We start from the raw sequence: 17768 nt of genomic DNA, 5'->3' as shown, positions 1-17768 counted from the left end.
GACCACTTCTCCCTCATGTTCCTCTTGGATTCCCGCCCTAGAGGGACCTTTAACATAAAGCCTGGGAGCATTCTCCAACATGAATTCTTCAGTGGCTCCCCCCCCCCCCCCCATCTGTGAGAATGAAGCTCACTCCTGAGCATGCTACACAAGACCCTCCATGATCTAAGCCAGACACTCTCAACTCTGGGGCACTTTGGAGTCTGGTTCTCAAGGTCCAGGGCAAGCTCTGGGCATCAGGTGACTCTAATATGCAGCACTGATTCTAGCCCCTTCTGTGTGCTGCAGACATCACTCTTGATCCACACGGCCTGGGTTTCGGAGCCTTGCAGGGGTCACTGCCCTGGCCAGGAATGCCCTGCTCCCTTTGTGAATTTTGCTCATCTCTCTGGACTTGAGGGCGAGGTATACCTTCCTTCTGTGGAGAAGGCCAAGTATTCAGAACCCAAAACCCTGAGGCCGAGTCACAGAACTTAAAAGTTGTGGCTGGCATAATGGTGAAAGGGTGCCATTTCCTTTATAAACTTCTCAGGCAAGTTCAATGCCCCTAAAATAAGATTCCATATAATATTAAGTTGAATCATGTGAAACTGAGATTATTTTTGACTTAGAAAAATGGCAATTTCATGTGGCTCAACCTACATACTTCGGAAATTTTACACAAGTTACTCAAGAGCTTAAAAACAAAACAACGCAAACTTTAACACAAACTTTAATTGAGCAGATTTAATTTCCCTGAGATCATATTCCATAAGTCATACAAATACTGTCCATTAGACCAGTGGTTTTAAAAATTTACTGTACATACAAAGCAGCTGGGTATCTTGTGAGAGTGGTTCCCAGCAGCTCTGTGGTGGGGCACGAGTTTACACATCTAACAAACTCCAGGGGATGTGGACGTTGCTGGTTCCTGGAACATACTTTTGAAGAGCAATACATTGGACCACGTAAGAGGAACTCCAGGCATATATCAGTGGTACTGTGGGTTTGGCCCAGACCATCGCAATACAGTGGATATTGCAATAAATCGAGTAAAATGCATTTTTTGGTTTCTTATGTATAAAACTTATGTTTATACTATAGTGTAGTCTATTAACTTTACAGTAGCATTATGTCTAAAAAAACAATGTCCATACCTTAGTAAAGAATACTTTCTTGCTAAAAAATGCCAACCACCCTCTGAGCTTTCCGTGAGTGGTAATCTTTTTGCTGGTTGGAGGATCTTTTCTCAATGTTGATCAGGGTGGTGGTTGCTGAAGGCTGGGGTGGCTGTGGCAATTTCTTAATGTAAGACAGCAAGGAAGTTTGCCACATCGATTGATTCTTCCTTTGCCTTGAACACTTACGGGCCACGGTAGGGTTGTTAACTGGACCGATTTCAGTACTGTTGGGTCTCAAGAAATAGGGAGGCCCGAGGAGAGGGCGAGAGACAGGTGACCAGCCAATTGGTAAAGCAGTTGGAACACGTAACAAGTATTGATTAAATTCACCATCTTATATGGGTGTAGTTCATGGCACCCCAAAACAGTTATGAGAGGAAAACCTAAGATCACTGATCACATATCACCAGACCAAATACAGTGAAAAAACTGGAAATATTGTGAGAATGACCAAAACATGACACAGAGACACAAAGCAAGCAAATGCTATTGGAAAAAATGGCGCAAACAGACTTGCTTGATGCAGGGTTGCCACAAGCTTTCGGTTTGTAAAAAACACAGTATCTGTGATGCACAATAAAATGAAGTGCAATAAGACAAAGTATGCCTGCATAATATTTCTCAAAAAAAACATAAGTGTGGAGAATAACGAAAATGTTTCTCTACTCTTCTGTACTAAGATCAACCCTGGTTTTCGGGATTTCCAGAGATCTGGTTAATTGTAAAGCCTTAATAAATTTGTAGGCTTTATTTAACTTCAAAATTAAAGTCCTATGATTTCAAACATTTAATAATGACTATATTAAAGAGTGCCTAAGAAACTTGTCTATTTCTGAGTGCACAGAAAGGATAATCTTCGGAGAAATTCTACTTCATTGCATAAACCCATGATTACTTCTTGTCTTTTGAGTCTAACTTCTATGATGATTTGGTGTGCTCCTTAAGGGCCAACACCATTTTACATCATATTTTGGTTTCACCAAAAGCACTTAGCGCTTGTATAAAAGTTCACAATTATAACACTTAATAAAAAGTTAATATTTTCTTTGCAGCCAGATAGGAGAAAGGACAATCTTCAAACATCCAATTAATTCTTTCTCATAAAGGTATGAGTTTACCCCACACACAACTTCTAAAAATAGAGAAACATTTTTTTTTTCTGCTTTACATACTAGTATTAACGTTACAACTGGTTAGTGTATTAAAGTATCATTTACAATTATACATGTGTTAGGCTGAGAACAGGAATAAGTTCCTAGTGGACCACTTAAAAAGAATGAAGGGAATATGAACTGTGGTAGTTTGGGTGAGGAAAATAGAAGGGGCTCCAAAGTAATTTTTATTAATGGCTGACATCATCCAAATAGCAAGAGCCTCACAGATGCTCTTGTGAGTTTGTGCCAACCTCTCGGCCTCTTGGCTGGACCCTGGGGACCTACTTTTGGAATGGCAGTTTGGGCCTAGGAAAAGGCACACCAAAACATTTCCCTGTAGATCAGCACAGCTCTTTTGTTCCCAGTTGTGATACTAAAAAGAGATAAAGGAAATGACTTTTAACATAGGATGCTGTAGAACTAAGATCCCTCTGATGAGGCATGACACCTGACTCTTACACTGCATGAGATGTCATCTTAAAGGCATTCCTGTGCTTTGGCTTCTCCACTGCGCTCTACCACCATCCAACTGATGGTTGGTGCATCCAACTGATGCACCTGCTGGACCACTGGCTTCTGGGAGCAGTTCATGCCCAATAATCTAGGGAGAACTGCCCAGACTAACAACAACCAGCTCTGTGCAGAGCATGGGGCTTCAGAGGCAGTGGACACAGGGGACGGGGCCCAGGAACCTGTTTCTCCTATTATGGAGCATGACTGCCAAGAGCTCGGGGAAATGTCACACACTGTGATCATTTAATTTTAATAGTTCGAACTGGGTTAGCTATTCATAAACACAACCAAGTTTCTGGCTTTTGACTTGACTCAAAACCAGTATGGTCTCTGAATGATCCTTTTTCTGCCTCCATGAGAAAGTGCAAGTGGTGCTGATAAAATACAGGTTTCTGGGCCTTCCTGAGGCCCCCCGAATCAGTCTCTGGGGCCAGCTATCTGATTTTCCCGGTTTCCCAGGGGGAACTAGAACTCATAACCTCGTTATGACTTGAGAAAGTGACAGGCGAGTTTCAGTAAAGCAGCTTCTTCCATCTCTAGGATTCTCATAGCAGAAAGGCCCCCTCTTAGTTTACGCATTTTGAAATGACACCTGTGTCCCAGTGGATCACTTTATTAACGTGATACCCTAATTTTTACTTAGCAGGGGAGCATATCACCTTCTGTTAACCTACCACCATCCCCCTCTCCCAAAGCTGGTGGTGCTTTCCCTGGAAAATTTTAACCCCGCTGGTTGGGTGCGAAGAGGAGACTTTTACAGAACATTTAATACCTTCCCCTTTGACAAAGATGACTTCTGATCATCCAGCAGGATGGACCTGGACGTCTATCGACGCGGGACACCCGCTGGGGAACCATCCCTCCTTCACAGCCTCGGAGTTGGGTTCTTGCCCGTCCACTTCCATTCTACTCGCTTTTTAATTTGTCTCTGCCCCCAAGCCCATAGCGGGGTCTGTTCACTGACATTATGAAAATCGCCACGAGGGCCAGGACAGCCCCCAGGCTGGGGGGCCCGCAGGGGCTGACCTCCTGCGCGACCCCCGAAAGGAGGGGGGCGACGATCCGGCCCACGGCCGTGACCGACTGCCCCACACCGATGACGGTGCCGCTGGCCTGCGCCCCTCCCGCAGCCAGCTGCAGGTCGGTGATGCAGGTCCTGCCCACGGCGGTGGAGACGGCCAGCAGCGAGGCGCAGAGCACGGCCACGGCCACCGTGTGGGTGGCGGCATGCAGCAGCAGCAGCACGCTGGTGAGCGCGCTCGAGTGCAGCAGGACCGCGTGGCCGTCGTGCCGGTAGAGCCGCAGGATGGGCCCCAGCGCCAGGCCGGCCAGGGCGCCCAGGGCGCTGCTGTAGCTGATGAGGTAGCCGGCCGCCCGCGGCCGCACCCCGAAGCGCTCCTGCAGGCCCACCACGAAGTTACTGTAGTAGAGCATGGCCGCCACGGCCATCAGCAAGCGCACCATAAAGATGTCCCACATTTCGGAAAATATCAGGCTCTTCATGTCCCGCAGGGTGGAAGCGACCTCCACCCAGGGCGGCCTGGCAGGCTTCCCACTGGTCCTGCTCTGGCAGGGGGCGGCCGCTTCCTGTACTTCGCAGTCTGTCTTCCCCCAAAGTGCGGGGTTCTTACCCACTGGCAGGCCTTTTTCTGTACTGGTGAGCTCGGCGTCCCGCCATGGAAACAGCCAAACCAGGCCTGTTAAGACGGCATAGGATCGGTCACAGCAGGCTGCACGCCCTGAATCCCACAGCGCCCCCATGGGGGTGAGCAATTGTAAGGGACTGCTACTCTGTATTTCTGTATTAGTATGTTTACCCATCTGTATTTTTGAATCCAGTTTTTAACTATTCCCACAGCTCCTTCTACCCCATTTTGATCGCAGAATTCTGCGATTCACCTAAAAAAACCAAAAACTATACCTACAAAATGTTCACTTTTTTCCCTTCTCAAGAGCTGGTTTCCTATATCATGCAATATCTAAGTTCTCATGCTGTATGTTTAAATTCTTCCCATCATTACCTTCTAATTCTCCACCTATCCACTATCTACCTACCCATCCATCCACCCATTCATTCACCACCCGTATTTCATCCGTTCGAATACTGAATATTTATGCTTCCTAAATGCTAAATTCTGTGCTGAATAGTAGGAATACATTAACCAACAAGACCAGGCCTATACAATCCCTGCCCTCAAGGAATTTAAGTCTAAAAGGGGGTTTGGACAAGCAAAGCAACTGGATTACAGGGTAAGTGCTAAGTTAGGGGAAGCACAGGATGCTGTGAACAGACACAGCCGGGGAGGGACAGCTTGACGCCCAGGACCCATCAGAAAGCACCTGCTTGGATCTGCCTCTAGTCAAGGCCATCATGTGCTTTCGTGGGTCACACCTCAAAATCTCTGGGGATGCCATTCTCACGGACCGTGATGCATGACCTGACACAGCAGCTCCATTCCTATTCAGATAATCCCACCTCCACCCTGTGACTGGCACATTCCTGCCATGATTGTTTTATTTATCCCATGCCATCCAAGTAGAATGACCTATTGGCATGGCCAATCCATGCCCCCAAATGTCTTAAAACTGAATTCCAGCTTGCCATTCTACGATATCTTTTCCAAACTCATGCTGTTGGGTTCTCAGTCCTTCCACACTTAAATTCAACTTGGACCAGTGACCATTCAGGCCACTTCATGCTGTTTTCAGCAGCTACATCTGTGTGTGTGTGGTTTCTCCAAATATAGTACAGGTGGACTATTAGCCAGGGACTAATTTATGACAGGAAACTAACCACACAAGAATGCAGGCCTGGACTTTCCACCTCTTCTGATCTTTAAAAGGGCCCTCAGACATTTCATAGAATCTTGATAAAAATGAGAAAGGCTTGTCCCTGGAAGACTGAGAGGAAGAGTATAATTAAAATAATAGTAAGATGATAATCATGACAGCAACTAACATTTACTGAGGGCTTCCCATACTCGACTCAGAGGGGTGAGCTGCTTGTGTGCAAGGCCTATGGTGTTCGTCCTAACAAGCACAGGAGTGTTGTCACCCTGTTTTACGGATGAGGAACTGAGGCAACCCACCCAAGGCCCACGCTAAAAAGTGGCAAAGCAGGAATCTGAATCTAAGTCTGTTAGACTTCTGTCTGAAAACAGAAATCGTGGAAAAAAGACATAAAAGGCCTTTCTCAGGCAACGGGGCAGATCAGACAGAGGATATGAGAAGCTGAAGGGGTAAAGAGGGTTGAGGAAAACAGCTGAAGTTGTTGAGGGGAAAAAAAACAAAAACAAAAACAAACACCGTGCACTGAGTTCAATGCACTGTTAGGCCAAAGCCCCGTGTGAGACACTGTCTGCTCTCCAGCCCCTCACCCCCCCTTGTTCTCCTCTGCTATTTCCTGCATCAGCTTGGTCCAGCGACCTCCACATTTCTTAAGAGTGTAAGATAAATCCCTATTACTTTTTTTAGCCATCGTGGTTGAGAACGCTTGCAGGTGAATGTATCCCTGACTGACTCAGACCCATTCACAGGCTTAGGTGAGGGCAAAATATTAAACAGCAGCACCGCTGGAGAATCCAAAACAGAACTCCATAATCATGTTCTTCGTTTACACACTGACTTCTGACTTCCAGTGCTATCGCATTCATCACATTCCTTCGTGTGGGAAGGTACCTGGCCACACCAACTGGTCAGGTGCTTAAAGTATTATCTAGATTTACACTAATCCATCAGACCTCGCCTCCTGGTTGAGGTTGCAGGTTAAACTTCTGGCAGGAAATCATAAAGTATTCCTGTGAGGACTGACACTGAACCCACGAACTCTGCTTCCTGAGTGTGAGATGGAACATGGAATTTATCACTCAATGTGGAGCCTTGAATACAAAGACTGAAAATGGTGCAGTAGGTTAGCGTTACATTTAAGAAAAACTGAATAACGTGAATCACTCTTCTTGCTTATAAAGTTGTTCATCTAAGGCTCATCCACGTTCCAGTCTCTGGGCAAAGAGGTTCATCTTCTTTGCTTTAGGTAACTGACCCTGTATCCAGGGGTTCACAGTCCAGTCAGTATTCTTTTATTCATCAAATATTATTGAATTCAGTTTTATGCCTGGCATGTTCTGGGCAGGAGTGACAACAATGCGCAAACCCCTGTGGTGTTTACTTTCTAATGGTATGTGTGGGGAGGTGGGGAAGAGAGGGACAGAAAGAATAGAAGCAAGAAAACAAATTTCTAATATAATTTCAGAAGTGCTGTCAAGAAAATGGGAGTTATTTTAAACAGGATCATCGGGGAGGCCTTTCCAAGGAAGAAAATATTTGACACCTGAATGATAAGAAGAAAGACCCAGTAAAGATATTTGGGAAGAATGCTGTAGGCGGAGGAAAGAGCAAATTGCAGTGCCCTCCTGTGGGAATGAGCCTGGTGTGTGTGAGGTCGACCAGGAAGCCAGTGTGGCTGACGCATACGAAGCGAGGCAGAGTGAGGGGCAGGGCCAGCTCACCACTACGCTGGCTGTATGAGACACATATGTGCTTTTAGCATGATGGAAAGACATGGAGGGGGGGGGTCTGTAGCAGGGGGTGAAGTGGTCCAACTTCAAATTATAAGTCTACTTACTCTAAGGTGAAAGGTGAAGGGGGTTAAGAATATGCTTAACAGGATGAACACGGAGTCATGTACAGAATGGCTGAATCACTGTATTGTACGCTTGAAACTAATAGAACACTGTATGCTAACTAGAGTGGAACAACAACAAAAATCTGCCTATTTTAAGAACAACAAATTGTAAGGAGATAAAAGTAAATCAGTGTGAATGCATAAACTAAACAGTCTTCTTATGATGAAATGTCAACTTACCAGCATTGAGAATGAAGACAGAAAAACAGATGAAGGCTGTTAGATAAAATCCACCATCTAACTCAGTAAGATATCCACCAACCATGGGGCCCAAGATGAAGCCCACACCAGAGGCTGCATTGAACTGTCCAATTACTAGGGGTCGTTCCTTCTCTGCAACCAGATCAGAGAGCAGAGCTCTTGAAATGGAGAGTGTGTGTTTAAAAATACCTGTAAGGGGACAAGAAACATGCTCTGTGACATTTTTCAGACCAAAAGTATCTTGCATTTCATCTCTATCACTGACAAGAGTTCTAGTCTCCACTCTCTTCCAATGTCTAAGCTCTGCAGTTTGATGCCTCCGTGACTGGACTCCCGGTCGAGCCCCACGGTCCTAGTTGGTCAACTTACCCCTGGTGGTGAAGCCCTGAATCCTCAGCCTCCCCACCTCCCACCCTGACATCCCAGTATCTCCGGTCCTCTCTGTTAGCCAAGTGCAATTCATGGTGACTTCTCTACAGAGATGTATCATTCTTTATTCATTCACTCTGTGAATAAACATTCACTGCATACCTACTATATGTCCAGCATTAACTTTGACCCATGACACAAATGTATCTATCTTCACAGAGCCTGTGTGTGTGTGTGTGTGTGTGTGTGTGTGTGTGTATAAAGGTGATAATTGCTACAGAGAGAAACAGAACAGGCAAGAAGGATAGGGAGTAAAAATATAAAAATATGATGACACGGTCATCTAAACAATACCAACTGATTTTCTATTAGCGAGAGGGTTATGAATTGGTTGACTAAACAAACTGAAAGCTGTGACATGGCTTAATAAGACATTCAATTATATGTTACAACTTCATATTCCTCCTACTTCTGCTGATGTATTTGACTTGTCTGCGCCCATACTCCCATACGCTGAACAGACTGTGCATTCTGGTAACACAGCTTGCCCACAATGTCGATTGATGCATAGCAGGCACTCGATCAATGCTCCTGCAGGGTCTGCCTGAATTTGCTCCCAACTGTGATGTAACACAACAGTTTCCAGCGATCTTGAAAGAAGTTTAACTCCGCACATCACTCTGCCAGCACACTGATGCTGGGTTCTATACCCAGCTGTGTCTAAACATCAGAGAGGGTGTTGCCTCTCTGGGAAACAAACTTATAAATCCCTTTGGTAATTAGGTAGAGAGACTCTCTCTAGACCTATTTCCTTGAATGTGAGAAAGGATGGGGCCAGAAGATGATTCCTAAGAGGCTTGATAGATTATGTTCCTGTGATTATAGTACTGTGTTTATTTTGAAATGATACCGATGTCGGGTTCACCTCACACACCTAAGGAAGGAGGAATGTGGTGAGAGTATGCGGTGAGCAACCCAGACGAGCTTTCTGGTACATTTCAGAGGCTGGGCTAGGGGACAGAGGGAGGAGGGGAAAACCAAAGGTCTGCTTCTGGTACTTCAACCTCCCTCAGGTTCACCTTCAGGATACAAGGACCTGAATCTACACAGGACATTGCGTGGCACAACCCCTGCAAGGCTTCCCAGGGCTCCCTCACATCCCCGGGCCACCAAGCACTGTAGAGGTCCCCATAGCAAGAAAGAATTTTTATGTATAGCTCTCCTGTTGGCAAAGAGTATGACGTTCACCTAACAGAACTATCATTACTCAAACCAGGCTCACGTCATATTAAATAAAAACATTTTAATGACTGTTCACATTCAAAGCAAAGACCTTCATAAACATTTTGGGGGGGGGTCAATAGAAAGGCGCAGCATGAATTCTGGAGGGTAAACTCAAAAGACTTGAAGAGTAAGAACGTATGTGATGGAAATGGGGTGAAAATCCCAAATAAGGTGATCATTAACTGCATGTCAAAAGGACTTATTTTATGCTCTGTTCCTTTGGGGTGTTAGTTAAAAACAAGCAGCTTCACTGAATACGGGCAGAGGTCCAGTGCTGCAAACTCGTCCACAGGGCAGCAGTCTGTCAGTGCTCTATTGAGTAAGGGGAGAAAGAAACAATGAAACTCCAGGGTTCTCACAACTGAGAAAGGCAAAGAGAGAATAAAAAGCTTCCACAGGAACTGCCTACACACCACACTATGACGGCATTCACAAGTGGTGTCTCAAAGAAAGGACAAAATGTTTCAATGAATGGACAAAATAAAAGCTATTTCGAAAATGCCAGAAACATTCAACGTTAGTTTGGAAACAGAAACCAACCCATGAGCCATGAGCCACTACATTGTCATCCTAGTCTCTCCCTCAAGCAGCAGCCAGATTCACAGAAGGCTGTGGGAAAGCCATAGCCGTAAATCTCCACTTGAAGTCAGGAAGCCCAATTTCAAAACCATCAGCTCGCCAAGAGAAAGAACAGTAACCACAGTGCTGGCCAAAGACGCTGAACAAATTCTTACTGATTGAACGTACAGAGATCAGATCGATGGGAAGGAGACAGGTCTGTGCAGCCGCGTGATGATTCACACCAACAGACGGCAAGGGCTTCAGACTGTCATGTGCAAGCTTTGGAGCTTGGCACAAGTTAGCAGAGCCTGGCTGATACGAAGTGCTCCGCCACCAGCAGCGGCTGGTGTTGCAGTTATTCTTGCTGTTGTCATTATCTCTTTTTTACATAAGCTCTCATCAAGAAGGCAATTACCAGAAGGGAAGTCTCTTTCTACAGATACATGTAACTGACTTATTTTGAGTGAACACACACACAAAGGCAAGGACTCACCCACAGGGACTCTAGCAAGGACAAACAGGAACACATTGGTGGATGCTCCAAGAATCAGATAACCCAGGGCACTGAACAGAATGCACACCAGCAAGGAAGACCGTCTTCCAACCACATCACTCCAGCAGCCCTGAGGAAAGCAAGGAACACAGCAGGTCCACCACGACTATGGAAATGCTCCCAAAATGTTTTTAAATATTTTTAAAAGTTTATTTATTTTTGAGAGAGAAAGAGAGAGATCATGACAGGGGAGGGGCAGAGAGTGAGGAGACACAGAATCCGAAGCAGGCTCCAGGCTCCAAGCGTCAGCACAGAGCCCGAACTCACGAATGGTGAGATCATGGCCTGAGTTGAAGTCAGACGCTTACCAACTGAGCCACCCAGGCAGGTGCCCTGAAATACCCCCAAAATGTGACCCAGATATGTTGCCAGATGGGAGATAACTTACCACCAATGTGCTAGAAAAGAGCTGCAAAATGCCATAGGAGGAGCCTACAAAAGACATCAGTAAATCAATAAAATCAGATGGACCCATCACAAAAAATGGATTAATATGGTAACAATTACAAAGAAATTAACAGAAAAACACTGGGGGTGGGGGGAGGACCATTTTTAAAAGGAAATTACCCTTTTTTTTTTCAGTTGGAAGAGTAAAGCAATACAATTTTTAATAAAAGACCTTCAAAAATAAAACTGAAGGAAGCAAAAGAGAGACTAAAGGTAAGGGCCACCCGCAGGGACTCTGAGAGAGAGGCCTTCTCCCACTTTGTGAGGATGTGCACCCCCAGCTGAGAAGACTGAACAGAGAGTACTTGGGGGGAGCAGAAATCTGAAATCAGCAAGAATTCTACTGAGTCTTAATCTGCTGTATTATCTCATATGCCTCCAACATTCCAGTTTTATAAAGAACTGACAATGTTTTACAGAGCGCTCTTACCCCCATTATGTCAAATAACACGTCCCTTCTGCTCTGCATAAATACCTTCGTGCTGCTGTGTGGTCCAGTATGATTCCACCTTCCAAGGAAGTACAAATCAGGGCATGGAGGACTTACCATTTTGTACACAGCTGTCCCCAAACATTTGCTTATCTAGCCTGTGAATTACCAAGGGCTCTCAGTCTTAACAATTTCTTGTACATTAGCACAATCCCAAGCCCTATTTCCTGTCTCTTGGGTGAGTCAGTGACTTGCAGATGTGCAGTTTTTATGCTGCACAGGTAGAGAGACCCTAACAACCTCCTAAGATATGCCGGTGGTGGTGCAGGAAGCTTGAAACCAATTTGTCAGGGCTCACCCCAAATCCCTTTGCCGCATGGCTTGATTTCTGTAGGTTGTGTTTCTCTGGTTCCTCGCATTAGGTTACAGGTTCCTGCAGGCAGGAGTCTATACCTATCCTTTAACATACACAGCCAGCTCCTTGGAGAGGCTCAGGAAGTACCTGTAATGTCACTCGTGGTAAGGGGAAGGGGATAATGCTAAACCTCGAAACCTTTCTGAACACAGGTAATCTAGGGAAAGACAAACTGCATTTGCTCCAGGGCAACATTTTTAAGTATTCTGAAAATCCCTTTTATCCCCTTTTCAATTTACCTTTGGATAATATTCAGCTAGAAGACTGATTTATTTTTTGGGGTCTTAGTCTAGAGGATTGAAAATTCAGCACTCTGAAAATGTGCAATATTAACCACTCACCTACTATTCCAGCAACTGTTGGACTTGCTCCAAGAGACTTGACATGAAGGCTCAATAAAGGCACGACCATGCTTACACCAAACAAATCCTAAACAATAAAACACTAATTAACTCCGACTGAAACTGCAGCTTAGGTGTTCTCGAAGTGGTAATCCTAATAACAAACTGATTAAAAAAAATAAAAACAGGGGTGTCTGGGTGGCGCAGTCGGTTGAGTGTCAGACTTCAGCTCAGGTCATGATCTCGCGGTTCATGGGTTCGAGCCCCGCGTCAGGCTCTGTGCTGACGGCTCAGAGCCTGGAGCCTGCTTTGGATTCTGTGTCTCCCTCTCTCTCTGCCCCTCTGTTGCTCATGCTCTGTCTCTCAAAAATGAATAAACGTTAAAAAAATTAAAAAAGAAATAAAAACAATACCTAAAATTTTCAGCAAACAAGAAATCATAATTGTATCTGTAGCCTGCTATACTCATCAGGTTAAGGTTATCAAAGAATCAAAATACAATGATAATGTTATAAGAATTGCTACGTGTAAATGCCTGATCCCCATAACCTAGAATCATTCCACCTCAGCTTCTCTGTAATTGATCCTTAATACTCAGGGAGGCTATGAGACAGAAGTTAAATAAAAAAAAATGTTTGTGTGTAATGAAGTGGGAAAGGAAGTAGGGATAATGCATATTCCTTGGCAAAGCATCCCTTGCTTAATAATATGAATTTCCTCCCATAATTAGGGAAGGCAACTAATCATGGTTTACAGCCTCACAAGATAGTATCTGAAAAGAAAGTCTCAGCAAAGCAGGAAGGAGAAAGACGGCTGGAGTAGCAGGGAAAGCCAATGTTTCGCAGCTGGGTCAATGAAAGTGCATGGGATTTGGGGTCAGACAGTTTTCAGTTCCAGCTCCAACACTTCCTAAGCATGTGTGCTTGGAAAGTTATTGAATGGCACCAAGCATCAGTGCTGTCATCTGTAAAAAATGGGGATAATTTAATACCTGTCCGGTAGAAATATGATGTACATTAAAAGACATAATGGATGAGAAAGGTCTAACATGCAATAGAAGTTCACACATTTTTTCTCTTCTCCGGGACTGGGGATAAGTACTGACCCTTCCTGCTAGGTATTCTGAGCGAACAGGTAAATTGGTAATTTTTCCTTTAAGTTTTGTTCTCATTCCTACTTTACTTGGTTACTTTCTACAACTGGCTTAGAAGGAGGAAAGTACATTGGGCATACACACAGTTTTCTTTATATTCAACCCAAATTCCTTTTGTTATAATCCTGGTTAAATACAAAGAAAGAAATGCATGAAAAATATTTTTTTCTTTGAGCCACAATGAATCTTTTGCCTGCCTCTTCTCCTGGTAGCTATACCTTCACCTAATTTTAGAAACATGAATCTCTAAATGCACTTTTCAGCGGCCCTTTTTCATGGTGACATCTTTAGGTGGCCATATAGTTACTATCCAGTGTTCTTAAATAGCCCATAAATTTATACAAGAACTACGGTTTATTATTTTGATATTAAGATTACTTAAAATTTCTTTTGGGTCTGAGTCAATGCCTTGTGGGGTTTTCTGTCAGCTTTGTGTCATCAGCCTACTGATGTATCATATCATTTAAAAGACACAAAATACATCAGTTACCTACTGAATTTTCTGATCTGTCAGAAAAGGAAACTCAATTGTCCAACAAGATTTTATTTTCCAAAAACTTCCCAGTGCCCCTTGTCATTTAACTTTCAAAACGTTATTCTAAATAAAGGATGGAAGAGAAATAACTAAGTAGGTTGAGATTTATGGAAGGTAATAAGAAAACATAGGCTCATGTGAGCCTGAAAAATATTGTTTCCAAGGAGGCTGGTGTTAGCTCTTTTGGGAAGTTGTGCTGTAAAACTGTCTTCCCTTGTACTATAAAAGGCAACCTCTCTCTTCCCGTGAATCCACACGCTCTTCAAAACCACCCACATTGCATGCGCTTTGAATGTTGCAACTGGTCACGTGCCTGTAACCATTTATAAGGAAATTAGGTGAGTGGGGATCGCTTACACCTTTCATGGGAACAGCTACATCTCTGTCAAAACCGGTGCATATGCTGTCCAGGATCTTTTTCAGGGTAGGAACCCTGAAAGTATTTTGTGATGAGTAAATTGCTAATAAGAGAATAAGAGACCTGACTACAGCTGATTAAATAAAATATGAACCTCACCGTGTATCTGGAGGAGAGGGACTGAAATCACAGATGTTAGCACCATCTTAGAATGGTAACCGAAAAGGGTCCAGAGGGCCTTCTTGGTCTTCCTTCTTAAACAGGTTGAAACCCGGAAGCCCAGATGAGAACTAAAAACAGAACACTTTGGCAAATGACTTCTTTAATCTTGTTCCCTTCCTCTCTTATTAATCCAAAACCATTTTCTCGAAAGTCTTAGGGCTCTTTACATCTCTAAATATATTAAAAGTAATAACTAAGTTATGTATAATATTCCTTAGATGTTAGCTAACAAAGAACCATTAGATCCTTCACGGATACCCAAAGCTGCACATATTTTAATTGCTTACATTTTCCATTAAAAAAAAAAAAATCCCTATTCTCTTTTAACTTTTGGGAAATCTTACATTCTCCCCTGAACATATTAGAGACCTGATGATTCTCTTGAACAAATTATTAAAATTTTACATCAGTCTTGCTAAATGAGACTCGCTGTGTGCACGGCGCATACACAACGTATGAGAAGCTCTGAATATTCAAAATCTGTGTTGGGACGCTGACCGTGATGAATGATCTGTGAATTTATTTAAAAAACTCAAACAATTTTGAATTTTAGGTCATGCTGGTTTCTCTGAACTCCAATCCGGACTTTCCAGGGGAGGGCCCAAATCCTCTTCCCCTGGCAGAACCAGACGGCAGTACCATATGAGAGAGGGAAGCAGTAGCTTACAGTACCCAGCTCCTACCAGAGGGTGGATGGCAGCCAACTCCCTTTCGAAATCTCCAGAACCACTCACACTCAATAGTTTTGAATTCTGGGTGACTAGAATGGAAAGTGGAAGAGGTATTTACACCCTGAAACTGAACTAAGATTAAGGAATGCCAAGCTGAGGCATTCTGGAACTGGAGGCACTGAGCCTGGGGCGGGGTAGGGTGGGCAAGGTGAACTGGAGGCAGAGTTTCCGTGTGAAGTGCTGCCCTCCTGAGTGCTTCATGGCTCTGTGTTTACAGTGACTTGGTGAAAATGCTTTCATCATTGTCTTAACTATTAATTCAACATTAAAACTTTACAGGCTGATGAACACCTTGCAGTGAGGAGGGGGAAGGGAGACTGCCTTCCTGCTCGTCTCCTAGCTGAGCATGGCTCAGCATCCAGACTCCATCATACTGGGGAGCAGTGGTCTTAACCTGCATCTGGGCAGAAAACGATAATTCCTCTTTGCCAAGACCTAGTGACACTGGGGACAATTGACGGCTGAGGCAGTCTTCTCCCAGGGACGTTTAACCTGACTAGTTCCTTTTGTCATCAAGATACAGACTCAGCAAAGAGGAAATCCTACTGGACCTTTGTCCCAATTCTCCCCTAACATGGATCGGCTCACAACCAGAGCAAATGCACCGGGTCTAGACTTGGAAAGAGAGGAGTAAAGAGTTGGATCTCGGGTTCCTGGAGATAATGGCCCATGAACTACCAACACAAGCTTACTAGTAAGACAGTTAAATTCTTCCCAGCAGGGACTATGTATTACAATGATTGGAGCTCTAAAGCATCTACCACATAGCAGCTTTTCTGAAATTCTATCAATAATAAATGGATGGATGTATGGATGACTTCCTCCATCCTACACTCATCTTTCTAAGCTTTACATTCTACATTGTAAATAATAATAACTGCCCTTTATTTAACCAGGACACACACACAAGTCATGAAAAAACCAAATCTGCGTTGTCCAATCTTTGTTGAAGGGCAGATGTGTATAATTCACTGTTGTTTGCATTTTTTTTGGGTGGTAATACAGGTGTGCTGTTTCGAAGGGACACATGCACCCCTATGCTTATAGCAGCCCTATCAACAATAGCCAAATATGGAAAGAGCCCAAATGTCCATCAAAGGATGAATGGATAAAGAAGATGTGTGTGTATATATATAGTGTGTGTGTATATATATATATATATATATATACACAAACAATGTAATACTCCAGTGTGTGTGTGTGTGTATACACACACACACACACACTAAAGTATTACTCGGCAATCAAAAAGACTGTGGTTTGCATTTTTAAACACTCAAGTCTACCAGGAATCCTAGTGTAAATGTGCCTAATTCTCTCCAAGTGGGGTCATCAACAGAGACTTCCCCGACCTGGCCTGACATAAAGGGCTGTGTATTCCTAGCACATTTACAGACACCAGATCAGCTGGACTTCCTCAAGCTTGCCCACCAGCCCTTACTGTCCACCCTGCATGCGCAGTACCTACCACAGCATCTAACACCTGGGGTCACCTTTGAGCCCGGCTGGATCACAGATCACACTTGAGGCTGGTGCTGGGGGTCTTTCAGAGGGCAAGAGGGGCACAGGAGCTGCGAACTGGGCCCTCTAGAAAGCGCTTAGGGGCAATAAAGCAATATGGCCTGGCAGAGCGAAGGGGTTTAGGAGCAAGAGGAGGCTTGAAAAGTAAGGAAGCACCACCAGGCGGATCGCAGGTTCCCAGCCCTGGCTGAACCTTACCACCGCTCGAGCTTCAAGAAAAAAACCACCCCTAATTGGGTTCCAGGTCCAGGACGCAGCCCTTCGACCTCAGCCCCGGAACTCACCAAGAAGCCCACCAGGTAAAGGCAGAGCAGGAAGCGGCGGGCTCTGACGGCACCGGCGCCAGGGGCCCGCGCCTCAGCCCCGGCACCCGGCTCCTGCCTTGGCTTCCGGGTAGCCGAGGCCAGCCCCCCGGCCGAGTCCAGACCGCGGCGACCCCCAGGCTCCATTGGAACGCTGGCTGGGGGGCGCGGCCACCGCAGCCGCTGCCGGGAACCGCCCCCGCACGCCAGCCCCGCCCCGAGCGGAAGCAAACGGCGTGCGCCTGCGCAGAGGGTAGCTCCACGAGGCTGCGGGGCGGTGGTCCCGGAGAGGCGGGCCCCGTGCGCAGCCGCAGTTTGGGCCCGGGACGCGGAGCTGACGGCGCGCGCCCGTGGAGCGTGAGAGACGCGCCAGCTTTGTTGTGGTAATGATGATGCTTTATGTTTCCATGGACGGGAGGGTTCAGTAAAGAGCTTCACCAAAGAGTATGCCCCCCTCCGCGCCCCCCCCCCCGGCCCGGGTGGTGGCTGCCCAGCCTGGAGACTCAAGACTTAGGCTCTAGTGGCCTCTGAGTGACGTGGAGTAGGTTCCTCTGGCCCCTCCAAACTTCGGCTTGCCCGTTGGAAAAGCAGCGGAAATAATGTAGACTAATCTCAGAGAGCTGTGAGGATCCTGCAAATGCTTCCTGAGCCCGAGGGGAGGTTACGGTTGCCTGGAATAATTAATAACAAGCATGTAATAAATAAACGTGATAAATCAGAAACATACAATAAACAAGAGAAGAACGATAAATAAAATAATACGGTGACAAGTGGTAGAAGAAAGGCCCTGTTTCCAGATGAAAACTAAGGCCGGGAGTGAGCTGCTCGTTTGGA

At 45.1% G+C, this 17768-nt stretch overlaps 1 protein-coding gene across 3 annotated transcripts; it reads right to left on the bottom strand.

The window, feature by feature from the left end:
- Positions 1 to 699: 699 nt before the first annotated feature.
- On the bottom strand, positions 700 to 17171 carry MFSD9 (major facilitator superfamily domain containing 9). 3 transcript variants are annotated; one of them, XM_027069373.2, is made up of 7 exons: positions 16917 to 17055; positions 14318 to 14448; positions 12113 to 12200; positions 10868 to 10911; positions 10420 to 10549; positions 7692 to 7901; positions 700 to 4524 (listed from the first exon to the last, which is right to left on the bottom strand). In XM_027069373.2, the coding sequence occupies exons 3-7, from the start codon at positions 12180 to 12182 to the stop codon at positions 3734 to 3736; spliced, it is 1245 nt and encodes a 414-aa protein (XP_026925174.2). In that variant the 5' UTR covers positions 12183 to 12200; positions 14318 to 14448; positions 16917 to 17055; the 3' UTR covers positions 700 to 3733. The 3 variants fall into 3 exon arrangements, with proteins under 3 accessions (XP_026925174.2, XP_026925172.2, XP_026925173.2); XM_027069371.2 differs by lacking the exon at positions 14318 to 14448 and having other exon boundaries at positions 16917 to 17170; XM_027069372.2 differs by lacking the exons at positions 10420 to 10549; positions 10868 to 10911; positions 14318 to 14448 and having other exon boundaries at positions 16917 to 17171.
- Between the last annotated feature and the right edge of the window lie 597 nt (positions 17172 to 17768).

The sequence above is a fragment of the Acinonyx jubatus genome, chromosome A3 (genome assembly GCF_027475565.1).
Source record: "Acinonyx jubatus isolate Ajub_Pintada_27869175 chromosome A3, VMU_Ajub_asm_v1.0, whole genome shotgun sequence".
NCBI classification, from domain to species: Eukaryota; Metazoa; Chordata; class Mammalia; order Carnivora; family Felidae; genus Acinonyx; species Acinonyx jubatus.
This window is presented reverse-complemented; position numbering and strand designations above follow the sequence as displayed.